At 52.2% G+C, this 15,140-nt stretch overlaps 1 protein-coding gene across 1 annotated transcript; it reads right to left on the reverse strand.

Annotated features, from left to right (window-relative positions):
- Positions 1-4,343: 4,343 nt before the first annotated feature.
- On the reverse strand, positions 4,344-14,822 carry LOC129496330 (putative serpin A13). The gene is given in 8 exon segments (XM_055304425.1): positions 4,344-4,471; positions 7,319-7,388; positions 9,371-9,562; positions 12,016-12,104; positions 12,107-12,181; positions 13,547-13,692; positions 13,694-13,968; positions 14,748-14,822. Coding segments are annotated over 8 exon segments (1,050 nt in total).
- Positions 14,823-15,140: the final 318 nt, after the last annotated feature.

Raw genomic sequence — 15,140 nt, forward strand, 5'->3', positions numbered from 1 at the left:
ACCCAGGCAGACAGAGAGCGTCATTGGTCACTGTGGCAAGAATAGAGAGAGATGTGGTGAACCATAATTTGGCTCTTAGAGACTTCCTCTTGAAAGAAACACATTTATGCTCACATTCCATCAATCAGAGCAAATCACATGGCCAGAAGAAGAGAAGAACTGGAATATTTGTGAATAGATTCAATGATTACTGTAAGAGTTATGGATCTTTTCATTTCCAAATGACAACTTAACACTCAGCTCTATTCAATGAATAATCCACCTTTTCTTTACCGATCTGAAAAGCCTTCTTTATCATGATTTAAATTCTATTATGTATGTTGGATTATTATAGATTTTCTATTTTGTTCCAATGATGAGTCTGCCTATAAATGCACCATATGGTTTTCATTATATGTTTTATAATTATTAAATTATTATTTTATAATTTATACTTTGGAGTTTTAAAAGATATTTTGCTTTCTGGTAGGGCTAGTCCTCCCCCAGTACTCTCTATTTTTTGAGAATTTGACTATTCTTGCTGGTTTATTTTTTCATATGAATTTTAGAATCGTCTTGTTTAGTGACCAGATCCTGTTGGTGTTTTTATTGAGTTCCCATTAAATTTATATATTAACTTGGGAAGAACTGACATTTTTATGATGCAGGCCTTCCTGCCCAAGGCTGTGTGATGTGTCTTTCCTTTTGTTTGACTCTTCTTTATGTTCATAGCAGCATTGAAGATTTTCTCCCATCTAGCATTAACATGCTTCTTGGCTTGTTCCCTACTATTTTGTCATCATGTTGCTGTCGTCTGAACAGGGGCCTTTCCTTCTTCTCTCTCCATCTCCTCCTCCTTTTTTTTCCCTCCATATTTATATGCCTGAAAATTATTGGTTCCTCCAGCCTCCTTTACAATTATTAAATTGGAAGCAAACATCAGGTGGGATAGACATGACCCATGTTAACGTAAGCGTGAGTTAGAGTTGTTCACAGATAATTTTTCCCCTTGTGTTTAACCTCTATAGATCTTAGGACTATGAACTTGAGCGATAGGGTGGTTATTCACAAAGTCAGTTTATTTGAAAAGTTGGCAAGATGGAAGCAGGTTAATATCAGAGACAGAAATGCACCTTACTTCACAACTCCCAGCTTCAGGCACATCGGGCATCTCTCAGACAGTGAGATGAAGGAGAACATCCCTGGATCAGACACCTAAACACAGTGCTTGAAGCCCACTAGGTGCTTTATCAAATATTTTTGGAATAAAGCTGAGTCCAGCCATGAAATGTAAGCACAAATCAGCTAGAGCAGTGGTTCTCGACTCGGCTTGCCCGTGAGAATCACTAAGGGAGCTTTCGGAAAGCACTGATACCCAGCCCTGTTTCAGACCAGTGATGCCAGAAACTGTGGGAGCAAGGCCTGGGTTGGTGGGGAGTTCCACACCTTTCAAAACTTCCCAGGTGATTTTCTTGTGCAGCAAGGAGGAGAACCACCATGTTAGACCAGTGTTGTTGCTGAGCAGATGAGGTGTGGGGAGTGAGAGACGGTGAGGTGTCCATGCTCAAGCTGAGAACTAGTAGTAGTGTCTCCGGGGTCCCCAGCCCAGAGAATGGGAGCTCCCGAGTATCCCAGGCCCACAGGCTCCTTAGTGTTTTGGGGTTGGAACTCGTTTTACCCTGTCAGCAATCCCAGGGTAAAGGCATTGCGTTATCCCCATGATGTGGGAAGCCAGTTCTGCAACGTGTCCAAGGTTATACAGCTAAAAAGGTCAGAATTTAGGAGAGTAGCCAGGCCTGCCTGACCCAGAGGCCCAAGCTCCCCAGATCAGCCTCTTCCCTACTCTGGCTGTGAAGACTTGGGACATTGCCAACGACTTTTCCCTCCCTGGGGGAAATAATAAGTTATATAACATGGTCATTAAGAATTGTTTACACTTTAAATATTTTTAGCAGTGTCAATTGAAACCTTGCTTCAAGAACAGGGAGCAGAACCCACAGCTTGGGAAGGGTTAGGGGTCAGTGCATGCCACCTGCTGACCCCCTCTGCCCCATCATCCCCTGGCCTGATCTCCATGGGGGAAGCTTTGTACTTGAAAAGCTTGGGGATAAATGCTCTAATATTAGGTGCTGAACAATAAAAGAGGAAAAGAATGAGAAAATTTTGTTATTTGCTCATGCACCAGGGGACAGTTAGATGGTTTTCATGTCTTGGCTGTTGTGAATAATCCCACAGTGCACATGAGAGTGCAGACATCTCTTCAAGATCCTGACTTCAGTTCTTTTGGATATATACCCAGAAAGAGGATTGCTGAATCATAGAGTAGCTCTATTTTCAATTTTTTTGCCTTTTGATAATGGCCACCTTACAAGTGTGGGGTGACTATCTTACTGTGGTTTTGATTTACATTTCTCTGATGATTAGCGACACTGAGGATCTCCTCATGTGCCTATTGGCCATTTGTAGGACTTGAATGTCTATTCAAGTCCTTTATCCGGTCTTTAATATGGATTATTTGCATTTTTTGTTTTGCTGTTGAGTTGTAGGAGCACCTTACATATTTGGATATTAACCCCTTATCAGATAGATGAATGTCTTGCAAATATTTTCTCTCCTTCTGTAGGCTTCCTTTTTTTTTTTTAAACCACATACATACAATGGAGTATTATTCAGCCTTAAAAAAGAGGGAAAATCTATAATATGTGACCACATGGATGAACGTGGAGGGCATTACGCCGAGTGAAATAAACCAGGCACAGGAGGGCGAATTCTAATTCCACTCACACGAGGTATTGAAGATAGCCAAACTCCTAGAAGCACTGAGTGGAATGGTAGTTGCCAGGGGCTGAGGGGAGGGGGCGTGGGGAGCTGCTATTTAATGGATAGAAGTCGTAGTTAGGTAAGATGAAAAAGTCCCAGAGCCCCGCTGTACGATCTTGTGCCTATAGCTAATGGTACTGCATGTACACTTAATTGGCTAAAAAGGTAGATCTCATGTTAAGTATTCTCACTATAATAAAAAAAAAAAAAGGGAAGAATTCAGCTGGATCTCCTTACCTCGCACTGCTTTTCCTCTAGAGCTGCACGTGAGTTTTTTGTGTTTTAGTGTTGCCAACCCCAGATCCAGCAGACGGAGCCCCCCCCACACCCTCCACTTAGGGAGGGCCTGGTTTTAAGGGCCACGCCTTTGGGGCTCTCGGGTTACCCACTCGGCCTCCCCTAACAAGCAGATGGGCATCTGGGGTACGCATGTGCACCAACCATATTGGACCACTTTTCTCTGCCACCCCTCCCCCAGGCTCAGGGCAATCAGAGGCCTGGATGCCAAGCCTGGTTTTGGGAGATTTTCTCCAGCAGGCCCCCGACCGCCCCTGCCACCCCCCTCCTTCCAATCCTGGCAGCTGCAAGGGGACCTCTAGACCTGCTAAGTGACGGGGCGTGTAGGGGCCAGGGGGGCCAGCTCCGAAGTGCCTCTGGAAACAATTTCTTCTGCTCTGCTTTGGGAGTCTGTGAAATTTTGTCTCCTGTCTCTCTCTGCCTTTCTCTGCCTCCACCTCTGGGGTTCGGCCTTCCCGCTCGCCCCCAGCCTGCCCTCTACGTGGGCACATGTGTAGACGTGTCAGACAGAGGGCGCTCTGCGTTAATGCTTCTCCCCTTGACCTCAATCTCTCTCTCTCTCCTCTGCTCCTCCTGGGGGAACAGCCGGGTCTGCTGGGATGCCAGCCGGTCAGGGTCCCCATTGCCCCCCAGCCTTGGAGACAAGTGGCTCAGACATGGTCCCTTCTGCTGTAGGCATGACAGGTGGACACTAAGACTAAAATGCCTGAGAAGGGGGATCTGGGCTCAGGACAGGTGTGGAGGGCACTGAGGGCTTTGGAGCAGACATTGCTTCCCTTTGAGAGCTTGGAGCTGGAAGTTACTGAAGCCTCCTCTGTGTCCCCAAATGTTCCCCACTGTCAGGGTGGTGATGAGGACTGAATGAAGGTATGAGACCAGTGTCACTCTGGTCTCCATTTACAGTTGTACTTGCTCACCATACAACAGCTACTGGCTGGCACCAGGATGCCACCTAGCGCCTTCAGACAGGGCCACCCTGCCTCCCCATCGTCCTCGTCAGGCTAAATCTGTCCTCAATTCATCCTCCGTCATAGCTGAGGTTACTCACATTCTGCCCCGGTGTGCACAGCAACCCCGGTGAGCTCCTCGGGAGCAGGGTTTGTGTTAAGCTGCCCTGTGGGCGGCAGGATGACCTACCCCAACACGGCCCGTGCTACTGGCACGCGTGCTTGTCCCAGAAGGCCGATCAGCTTCAGCGAGCTTCCTTGTTGCAGGAATTTTGTAGCCCAGGACCAAGAGCCATGTGGCTAGGCAGCCAGAGAGCCCCTCCTGGCCTTGGTATGGTGGACGTCTGAGCTCACGCTGAGGCCTTGGGTCACATCATCGCTGGGGTGAAGGTAGGGCACAGGGCTTGGCCAGATCAGCTTCCTTAAACCTGAAAAGGAGAAGTGGGTGCATTGAACAGGACACCAGCACTTCACTCCCTTGCAGAGGCCAGGGGCTGTCAAAGCCTTGGAAGGTGCTGCTCAGGGTTGGGTGGAAATGATCCAGAGGTGGGAGCTATGACCTGGGATCTCCCGGGCCCCTGGAGGCCTGGACGAGGAGCAACCTAGCAGGGCCTCTGAGGGGAGAGCACCACTGAGAGCCCGGCAGGGCCTGGGGAAGAGGCCCAGGTGGCTGAAGGGGACTCTCCACCAGCCCCAAAGAATGGGGCCCAGAACAGATCTCACCCATCTGGGGAGCTCAAGGGACACAGCATTGTTGACTCCAGAGGTGGGGATGCGAGTCACCCCTGCTGCGTCTGGAGCCCCGTGTGGGCATCACCCAGCACCCATTTGCCACGCCAAGTGCATTGCCAACTCTGACTTCCAGCACCGCTCGTGTACTGCTCTCCTAGGGCTGCCGGAGCAGAGGACCACAAGCTGGCAGGCTTAAACCAAAAGAACTGTCTTGACTCACAATTCTATAGTCCAGAAGTCTCAGGCACAGGTGTCAGCGGGGGCCACGCTCCCTCCGAAAGCACTAGGGGACAATTCCTGCTTGTCCCCCGGCTTCTGCTGGCTGTCAGCCTCCCACACGGCCGACCTCCCTTCTCTGCCTCCATCTCCACACGGCCTTCCTCTGGGTCTGTGTCTCCTCCTGACTCTTAGAAGGACTTGTCGTTGGGCTCAGGGTGACATCTCACCTGGTGACATCTACGAAGACCCCATTTCCACAGAGGTGATGGTGGCCGGGTCTGGTTGTTGGGATGCGGACATACCTTTCCAGGGGCCATCATTCCACTCGGTCCGGGTGGTGATAGCAGAAAGCACTTCCAAGGCTCTTCCCTGGCCTGTGGACTGTGCTCGGTGCTCCCCACGTGGTGGGGGGTGCCAGCGTCCCCCGACTCCCAGGTGAGAGAACCTCCAGTTTATAGTGGGCTGAGGGATGGAAGTTCCTAATTTGCCACAAAGGCCAAGTATGGATTGGGGGATTGGGAGTCCAGCTCCTAACCATGGAGCCACCCTGGCCCAGGCCCACGTGGGTCCTTAAGAAGGTGTAGAGAGACGCCCTCATGGTGGGTCTCCAGTGCCCCCCTCTCCTTGGGGACTGCTGATACCTGAGTGTAGTCTAACCCCGTCCTCCTGACACAGGTGTTTGGGCAGAGCTGTTGGTCAGATGCTGAGTTTCCTTCTCCGTCCCTCTCTCCCTGGAAGGCTGCACTGCCTCCAGTGGTGGGAGATGGGGAGTTGGGGTCAGGGTGGGTTGCCCCAGACTCTGGTCATCCCTCCCAACACCCCGTCCTGGTTGCCCTGATGATTTCCTTCCTCCTAAACCAGGAAAGCAGCCCCACCCACAACACGCCTCATCGTGTGCCCAGGATCTCTGCCCAAGGAGCTCTGGCCCTTCCCCGCAGCCACCTGAGCAGGGGTGCTGATGCCAGGGTCTTGCCTCCCTGGGACTTCTGGGGTCAAAGATCCCATGTTTCCTGCAGGGTGTCCTGCAGGGTGGGTTCCTGCCTCTGACCATATGAGTGTACGCCCAGCGCTTGGCAGGCTGAGGCTACAGATGCTTGTGGAATGAAGGATGGGTGACCGTTCAGCTGGGAGGGTCCTTCTCCACCCTGGAACCCCTCCTGGCTCTAGGCCTCGGGCTCCGTCTGGCCTGAGGAGTCGCGGCTCTGCCCACACCTTCTTCCTGATGTCACACGTCTATTACTGTATCCCGCCCAGAGGGGACAGGCAGGAGACCCTGGTTACCTCCTAGCAAGGCCTACCAAGGGCAAAGTGCAAGCGGTTCCCAGCTTCCATACGTATCTGGAGCCTGACCAGCTCTCAGGCACGCCAAAACAAACTGCTGAATAAAATGGAAAAATGATACCTTCAAAATAATAGGATTGAAAATCCCGTACACAGCTGCAGTTTCGTGTGACTGGAAATCAGCAAAATACCAAAGGTGACTGAATTTAATTCTGATTGTTCATGTCTGGATGGGAAATAAGGGAAGACATAGATAATTCACAAATGTTTCTATATTTTCCAAGCCACTTACTGTTTTTTGTCTCCATTCAACAAAATCACTGATTAGCTTGTTATAATAGTGATTCTTGCACAAATTGGCTCTATTGGCAGAAACAGTCTAAAAGACGAGTCTTGAATATCTTTTGTAAAATCTGCTCAAACATTTCTGACCCCCAGTCCTGTGATCGAAGCTACTTTGTAGCTGACACCTTCTCTCTCTGGGGACCGTCTCGTGGTGGCCTGGAGACCTCAGTGCAGGTCATACCCCAGGGCTGGGCTTTCACCAAAACTCCGGCAGCCGGTACCTTGTCCTAGGGTCAGCCTTGGGGATCCTGTAGCTGGCCTTCCACTCCGCCCAGCTGCATGTTTCATTTACCCTATGCGCCGTCGGCCTGCTGGGTATTTTTAAAAATTGAACTGGTTGTCAACATTCAAAAGGGGAAACATTTTCACCTAAAAACCTAGCTTTTTAGTTTCTTTTGAAATTTGAAAAGCCAGCAGCCCTGGGACACCTTTCTGCAAGGCAATATGCAACCGAGGCTGGTAGGAACTTAGGCAGAGGCTGTGGGGGGCGCCCAGTAGTCTATCATCCCTTCTTCTGAGAATCCTCAATTTCTGGCCGGGCACATTGTCACCCAAGATGGAAGCAATGTTCTCTGCCTCTCTTGCAGCTAGGGGTACCATGTGTCTGGGGTCTGGCCAATAGGAGATGAGCTGAAGAGAGGGGTGGTACTCACGGGTTGTACACTTAAAGGAAGAGGGTGCCTTCCATTTTTCCTCACCTCCTTCCTGTCGGCTGGAAGGTGGAGGCATTGGTGGGTGGTTTTCCAGCAGCCAGGTGAGGACAACCCCCTAGGGAAGGCAGGCCCACCACTTAGAAGAGGCCTGGGTGAAACAGAACTACTAGGTCTGCCTACATTCTTAGGTCAAAGTGTAAAATTTTTTTTTAAAAAAGATTTATTTATTTGAAAGAGAGAGAGAGAGAGAGTTGGGAAGGGGAAGAAGGGGAGAATCTTCAAGCAGATTCCCCACTGAGCACGGAACCCGACTTGGGGCTCCATCTCATGACCCTGAGATCATGACATGAGCTGAGACCAAGAGTCGGACACTTAAGCGACTGAGCCACCCAAGTGCCCTGGTCAAAATGTAAATTCTATGCCCTCTAAGAAGCCACTGTCACAGACAGGCCACCTTGTGTGCCATGCTTAGCCGAGACCCTGCTTTTCAGTGTACCACAGATCTCGCCACTCCCTGTGCTTTCCCAACACCAAGTTCAGCTGATTTCTGCCTCCTGAACTCATAATCTCTGCCTACTGCCCAACCTGGCCCCCAAGTATTTGAGTTCGGAACACCCATCGCCAATCCTCAAGAAACAAAACATAAGCGAGATACCTATTTTCCAGTACTTTGGGGCTGTTCACCTCTCCTTTTTAGGGGTTCTGGGCTCCCCACTCTGGGAAGGCTGATTTTATGGACTCCTTGGTGCTCACTGGAGAAGAGAGGAAAAATCAATTTTATCCCTGGCTGTAAATGCAAAATACAAAATGAGGCTTACATGGGATCACACAGCACAGCCCCTGCCCTGAATTCAGTGGAGCTCTTTGCACCTGCCAGCTGCCCTCTTACTGCTTCTGGTGGGCATAAGCATAGTGAGAGCCAGGGACAGGATTTGTGTGTCTGTGTGGCTCCCTTCTGAGAAGATGTCAACATCCCATCTACAGGGACTGGCATGGCCCATAACCCACAGATGGTTACAGACCCTATGGTATGATTAGAACGGGCAACACGACTTTATTCAGGACACTTATTTTCACCCAATATGCGCATTAATTGGTGACCCTAGAGCAAGCTCTATCTGTGGACTTCAAAAAAGTATTTCTAAAATTGTACTCAGGCCCACACATGCACTGAGGGGCCTGTGACACTCCTCTGTCCTGAGGACCATACCAGTCCCTCATTGCATCAGGGGGATGAGAGCATCAGGCACCTGCTACCACAGTGTGCTCACCTGACCAGCAGCAGCCTCACAACGCCAGGACCTTGTTAGGAAGCCCAGATCCCAGACCTGCTGACTCAAAGTCTACTTTTTAACAAGATGCTCAGGATTTGCGCCCAGGAACAAGCCTGAGAATCACCAATCTCGCCAAACGGAAGAGAATGGGAAGAGTGTAGGCTTTGAAGTAGAACACTCCAGATCCCAGCTCTGCTACTTTTGAGCTGCCCAAGCACGGTGCATTGTGTAAACTCTGAGCCCCAGCTATGAAAAGAGAGAAATAATATTAAGTGGAACCATGCGAAGTTGCCCTTCTTAGTAGGTTTTTTTTTTTTTTAAAAAAGGTCAAATATAATCAATGTGATATGGTTCAACCAGCACTTATCCTGTTAGGTTGTGGGAATTAGTTTTAAAATGAGATAAAATATAGAGAACGACTGGTACATAGGTGTTTGCTCCATGCCACAGCTTGATGCCCCCTTCCTACCCTCACCCCAGGTTCTCAGGTTCCCATGAAACCACGCAGAAGAATAGGGTGTGCACAATGTCTCATTGAACCTGATACCTCAACAGAAGCTCCTGGCACTTGAGCAGGGGGTGACTTTCGTGGCTGCGTGAAGCTTGTACGAGGATCCCTGCCCTCAGCCAGCTTCAAGAATGCCTCCCATTTCCCTTCAGACAAAGAGGCAGAGAAGCCCCAGTAGCCTGGTGATGTCTCCGAGGCCACGCAGAGACTTTGACCGTGACTCAGTCTCCAGAGCAGGGACTCTAGGGTGGTCCCCAGCTCTGTTCTCCCGGGACCGTCCAGTGCCTCTGGGGAGCATGATCCCAGTGGCTTTACCATCTTCTCCAGAAAAAGCATGCTTCCTGTGTCCAGGTGAAAAGTCCTCATCAGGAAGGGTCGATTAAACTTAGTGCCAGGAGGGGGTGCGGGGTCCAGGTTGGGGTGAGGCCTGGGAGTGACCGGGAGGCTGATGGCGGCAATGGCCTTTGAGCCCTGTCCATTCAGAGTCACCTCAGCCTTGTGAATGACCTGCAAGGAAAATTCTGGAATCATCGACTGACCCCATGGGAGGGATTGATCAGGCCCCCCCCTTTTGTTTTTAAGATTTTATTTATTTCTTCATGAGAGACACAGAGAGAGAGGTAGAGACACCGGCAGAGAGAGAAGAAGGCTCCATGGAGGGAGCCCCACGTGGGACTCGATCCCGGGACCCCAGGATCACACCCTGGGCCGAAGGCAGGCACTAAACTGCTGAGCTACCTCGGGATCCCTGGGCCCTTATTTTTATACCATTTTTTCTCTCTTCTCTTACTTAGCCCCACCCATAACCATCCCTCCACCTGCCAGGTCACCTATCCTTTTGTCCACCCCTTAGACTGTGAGACTTATTGTCACTCACATGCTACAGATGCAGGTGGTCTACGTGCTGTGTGCCCTCCAGCCACACACTAGACTCTGATTTTGCTCCGTTTACTGCTCCATCCCCAAACTCAGTCTACACCCGGGACATAGTAATCCCTCGCTCTGGCTCGTATCCCTCCATAGTCACTGCCTGTGAGAGATCACTTGACCTGAAGTTGGAGGACTCTGGCTCTACACCCCACCCCACCTGACTGCACCTGGCTCCTCACCCCAGGATGTGATCTTAGAAAGTTGCTTCCCCTCCCAAATACTGCTCAGGGTCCCCAGTGATCTGATGAGGCCGTGGAGGTTCAGAGGTTCAGAGAGGTGTTGTGGCTTGCCTAAGGTCACACAGCTAGGATGGGACAAAGTAAGGGCTCAGACTAGAGTCTGTTTGACCTCAAACCCCACATTCTTTCCCTCACCCTCCACTGCCCCTTTCTGGAACGTGTGTGATATGGAAGCCACAGGGACCCAGTGCTGTTTGAGAAAGAATGCAGGCCTTTGGCCTCAAACCCTGGCTTGATGCTAACTAGCAGGGTGATGCTAACTAGCAGTGGTGACCGGGTGACTAGCTTCAGATTCCTCATCTATAAAATAGGGGCACAGCACCTACCTCGTCAGTTTGCTGCCAGGTGTTGGCATGACACCTGGCATGGCATGGTGCCCAGTGAATGTCCGATGAGACCGCCATGGGAGAGGAAGCTGATGGCGCTTCAGGCAATGAGCTCCCCCCACCCACCCTGATTTGCCCTCAGCCCTCTGCTTCCTCCTTCTGCGATTCTCTCCCTGAGTGCGCGGCTCTGAGCCTTTCCTCTGTTCTCTCTGATCCATGTCCCTCCACTCCACCCTCCACAGATCTTTCTAGATCTTTCGAGAACGCAAAAATCATCATGCTGCTCTCCATGCTTACAATCCCTGTGCGTTCTCATTTGGCCTCCAGATAGAGTCCCAGGTCCTCAGGGTGGCTTTACAGGTTCTCCTAGGGCCCCAGCTCCACCCATAGCAGGGGACTTCCCTTTCTCAGAGGCTCCAGCCTCTGCTCTCTGGGCTGTGCCCATGTTCCCCTTCAGTTCCTTCAGACCAGGAGCGTCCTCCCCAGGAGGCTTCCTCTGCACCTCCAGCCCTGACTGTGTGCAAATCTCTTGGCTCCCCTTTCCTCGTCCGTGCCCTGGGGACAGAAATGCTGCCTGGATCCCCAGGGGACCCCCAGGGTCTCAGAGTGTTCGTGTGCCTAACGAGGATTGAATGCACAGGCAAACAGCAGCTTGCAGTGTTAGAAGCAGCAGCTGCCAGCTTTAAGGAGGCAGTGGCCATCTTCCAGAAGTTGCCCAGAGACATTGAGGGGATCCCCTGAAACCTGATTTGCAGCCTACCTTAGACGTGCTCAGTGCAGGCTGCCCCCGCACACAGGCCTCTGCCCATGGGCACGCCTGGGAGGGGCACCTCCTTTCCGTAGGTGCTGGGAAGGAACCTTTGGGGAAATGGAAATCGAGTTCTCTGGGGAGACCAAAATTGGTTTGCCGTTGAGATCCCAGAAAGGCCCGCGGCTTTCACAGACGCCTCCACCGCCTCTAACCCGCCCCAGGAACTCAGGCTTCAAACCTGCCTCTCCGAGGGGCAGCCTCCAGAGGGCTTTCTAAAATGCACACTATCCTCTGTCCTGGGCTCCCTCGGCCTCCCCTAGTTTTAGGGTCTGGAGCTTTGGCCAATCAATGTGCCACCCTGGTCTGCAGCAGAGCTAGGACCAGAAACCGGCCTCCAGACTCCTGGTCCAGTGCTCCCTTTTGGCCCCATCCAGATACTTTCAGGGAGGCTGTGGAAGGGTGACAAAGCCTTGGGCGGGGGGAGGGGTGACAATGCCTTGGGTGTGGTGGACAGTGTCTTGGGAATAGCAGTGTCCTAGGGGATGACTGCGCTGGGGGAGTGATGATGCGCTGAGGGGGCCTGAGGGCCACTGCGGGGTGCCTGGCGGAGAAGGCAAGGGGCCGACTTCCCGGGACTCTGCTGCTGGGCCAGTCTACCTTGCCCTGGGCAAACCGTCTCACTCATCAGTGTTTGAAGCAGCAGGGCTGACCCACCTTGCCCCGGTTGGTCCATCTCAGCAAGGAGCATTGCAGCTCAGGATCACGGAGGAAGTGGTGGTGGGTCTTCTGCTTCATCGTGGGCCCTGCACGGCTCTGTGCTCATCCCCAAAGAAATCCTTTGGGCTAGTGGCATGTGGGTCACAGGGTTGCACGTACCCGGCTGAGGGGTAGACGAACCCCAATGTCACTCTCGAGGAAAGAACCGAGAATGGGCTTGGGGGTCACCTTCTGGCAGCCCTTGGGGATGGGAGTCCACACTCTGGACACCAAGCCCAGCTTCAGGGCTGTCTTCTCTGCCTGTGTGACCCTGGGGGTGCTGAGCCCTTGGTGGCTCTGAGCGTCTGTCCCCTTGCCTGTAAAATGGAGATAAATATTATTACGACAGCACAACAGTGTTATGGTAGTGTGATCCTACCGCTGGTACACGGTTGCTCTCTCTGGTCTCCTGGACCTTTCTTGGCGGTGGGTGGGGAGGGGGTTAATTTTTAAGAAGAGGCCATCACCGTGGTACAAGCTGCTGAGAATGTAGGTGTGGCTCCGAAGACTAGGCCTGCCTGGCATTGAGACGTAGATGACCTAACTTCCCAGCTTCCTCAGTGTTCTCATGTCTCAAGTGGACATAGCATTGATCTGGCCGGGTTGCGAGGAGAATTCAACACAAATGAAATAGGCAGCGTGCCTGACATGTACTTAGGGACCTGATACTGGGTGTGTGGGTGCGTGTGCAAACACACTTATAACAGATGATAAACATGCACAGATGTGTATTTGGGCGATGCCTTATTGGATCAGGAAAAGAACTTTTCCTCTTTTTTTTAAAAATCTGTCTTATCTGTAAGACAGGAATGTTCATCTTAGCCTTGTCTGCCTCCTCCAGGTGAGAAGATCGAATGAGATTGTGGGTGGGAAGAGCCCTCAAGACCTGCAAAACGCTGTACAAATAACCAGCTCTGAATTCACCTGCTGAATGAAGAAGTGTGATGGAGGAATGAGGCATACACTCCTGTTGGCTCTTTTTGGAGAAAATAAAGGATCTCCCTGCCTTGGGATTCCTCTGGCTCTAATCCATGCCTCCCGGGACCTGCCAGAGGAAGGGAATCATGTTTCTTAATCCAGTGGTTGCTTGTAGTGGAGATCGCAGCCCTCCTGAAGCAGAATCACCCGTGGGGGGAAGAGAGGCGAGTTGCTTCAAATGCAGGGTCATAGGTCCCTGACTTAAGTCAGAGTCAGACACTTGCATTTTAAACAAACACCCCAGCACGTTCTTATGCACACTGAAAATGTGAAGATCCTTCTTTGAAAAAAACACAACAAGTACTATTAAAGTGGGACAGATGATGAGTTCCCCATTACAGGGGGTATTCGAGTAGAGGCATCAAGGATTCAGTGGGCAGACACCTATGGAGTGCCCCCTAGATCTAAGTCAGCAGGGGAGGCTTCCCAGGAGCTGTGAGGAGGATGGCTCAGGTGTGCTGGAGCCCCCATTCTGCAAAGGAGATTCCACATTGGATGTATATACTCCTACCTCTGAGGAGCATGTGATTCACGAGCACTGCTGCGGTTTCCGTCCCGAGCTCCTCTGCCCGGGCTCCACACTTCCCCTGGGTCTGCTCCTCTACGTACTCGTGGATGCATTTCTGGGTCTCCGCCGGGTCTCGGCTGGCCCTGAGCCGAGGCCAGGAGGAGCTGTGGGTCCAGCACAGATGGCTTGAGCAGCAGATCCTGGAAGCCCTCCTGGATCTCACCCTCCAGGAGCTGGGCCCTACTGGCTGCTGGGACCCCGAGGACGAGCATGGCCAAAGCCGAGGAGACACTCGCTGGGGAGAAGAGGATGTTCTCTCCGGGGGCATCCAAAGCCAACGGTCTATAGAGCTTGAAAGCAAAGTCCATGCTGCTCACAGAAATTTTGTGGCAAGGCAGGGCAGGCCTGGGAAGGCTGGTTTGGGCCTCGGGTCGACAAGATCAGGACAGGACAATGAGCCCCAGCCGTGGGCACGGTGACCAGCGGCCACCACCGAGGGGCCTCCGGCCTCTGAGGGTCCTTGGTCTGGAAGCAGGGGCCGGAAGGACAGCGTCAATGGCGACGTAACGGGAGCCAGTGATATGCACAGAATGTCTGCTCTGGGCCAGGCATTGAGCAGATGCTTCCCGGGCATCACCGGCAAGTCCTCTTGTCATCCTTCCCCCGCCCCTGTGCGGGGAGGCACTGGTTTCGCACTCGCAGTTGGCAGACGAGACCTGGAAAGGTTAAGTAACTTGCAGGAAGTCAAGCAGCTGGTAGGCGGTGGGATCAGGATTTGAACCCAGAGCCTGGGTGTGGGTGGATTCAGGAGGAGATGAAAGGAACACCCAAGCAGCTGTCTTGTGTGAACAGAAGCGCACATCCCTGCACACCTGCTGAGAGAGCCCTTGGCACCAAGTGCAGGTGAGGGCTCTGTTTGCCCCCGGGGGCAACGATCGTGCCTCCTCCACACCCGTCCCTGGGTTCCAGAGGTGCCACAGGTCTCGAGTCAGCTGAGTCTTCTCTAGCCGCCTCCCGGGCTTTGGGAGAGGATCCTCCCCCCCACCTTTGAGGCAGTCCACTTTGTCCTTCCTTCCCACCCCGCCTGCTTCCTGCTCACACACAGAGATTGGGTCTCACCCAACAGCTCACAGCACCTCCTCCAGGCGACCCCTTTTAAATCCCGGCTCCATCATATCCTGGAATGTGACCTTGGGTGACTCACCCCGCCTGAGCCCCATTGCTCATCCCTGGTCTTGGACTGGCAGGGTGCTCCCGAGGAGAACAGGCGAGGAGGCATCTCGTGGTGCAGGGAGACACCCTGGCAGCCCGGCCTTGGCTCAGGCTCTACTGCTATGTGCGAGCCCAGAGACCTTAGCCAAGTCACTTTACCTCTTGGGGCCTCTGCTTGCCCTCTCTGGGGTGGTGCTAAGAATCCCCTCATCGCAGGGTTATAGGAATTCGAGTGATCTTGCGCCATACTGCCCTAGCCCAGGACCCGGCATGGGGTGGGCCCCCGCTAGCAGCAGATGCTATTACCCCAGCAGACCTGCCTCCCTTCGCAGGATTCTGACAGAGACCTCAGTGAAGACTAGAATCTATTTCAGTAATGGTGTGA

This window comes from Nyctereutes procyonoides, unplaced genomic scaffold (genome assembly GCF_905146905.1).
Source record: "Nyctereutes procyonoides isolate TBG_1078 unplaced genomic scaffold, NYPRO_anot_genome, whole genome shotgun sequence".
Taxonomy (NCBI): domain Eukaryota; kingdom Metazoa; phylum Chordata; class Mammalia; order Carnivora; family Canidae; genus Nyctereutes; species Nyctereutes procyonoides.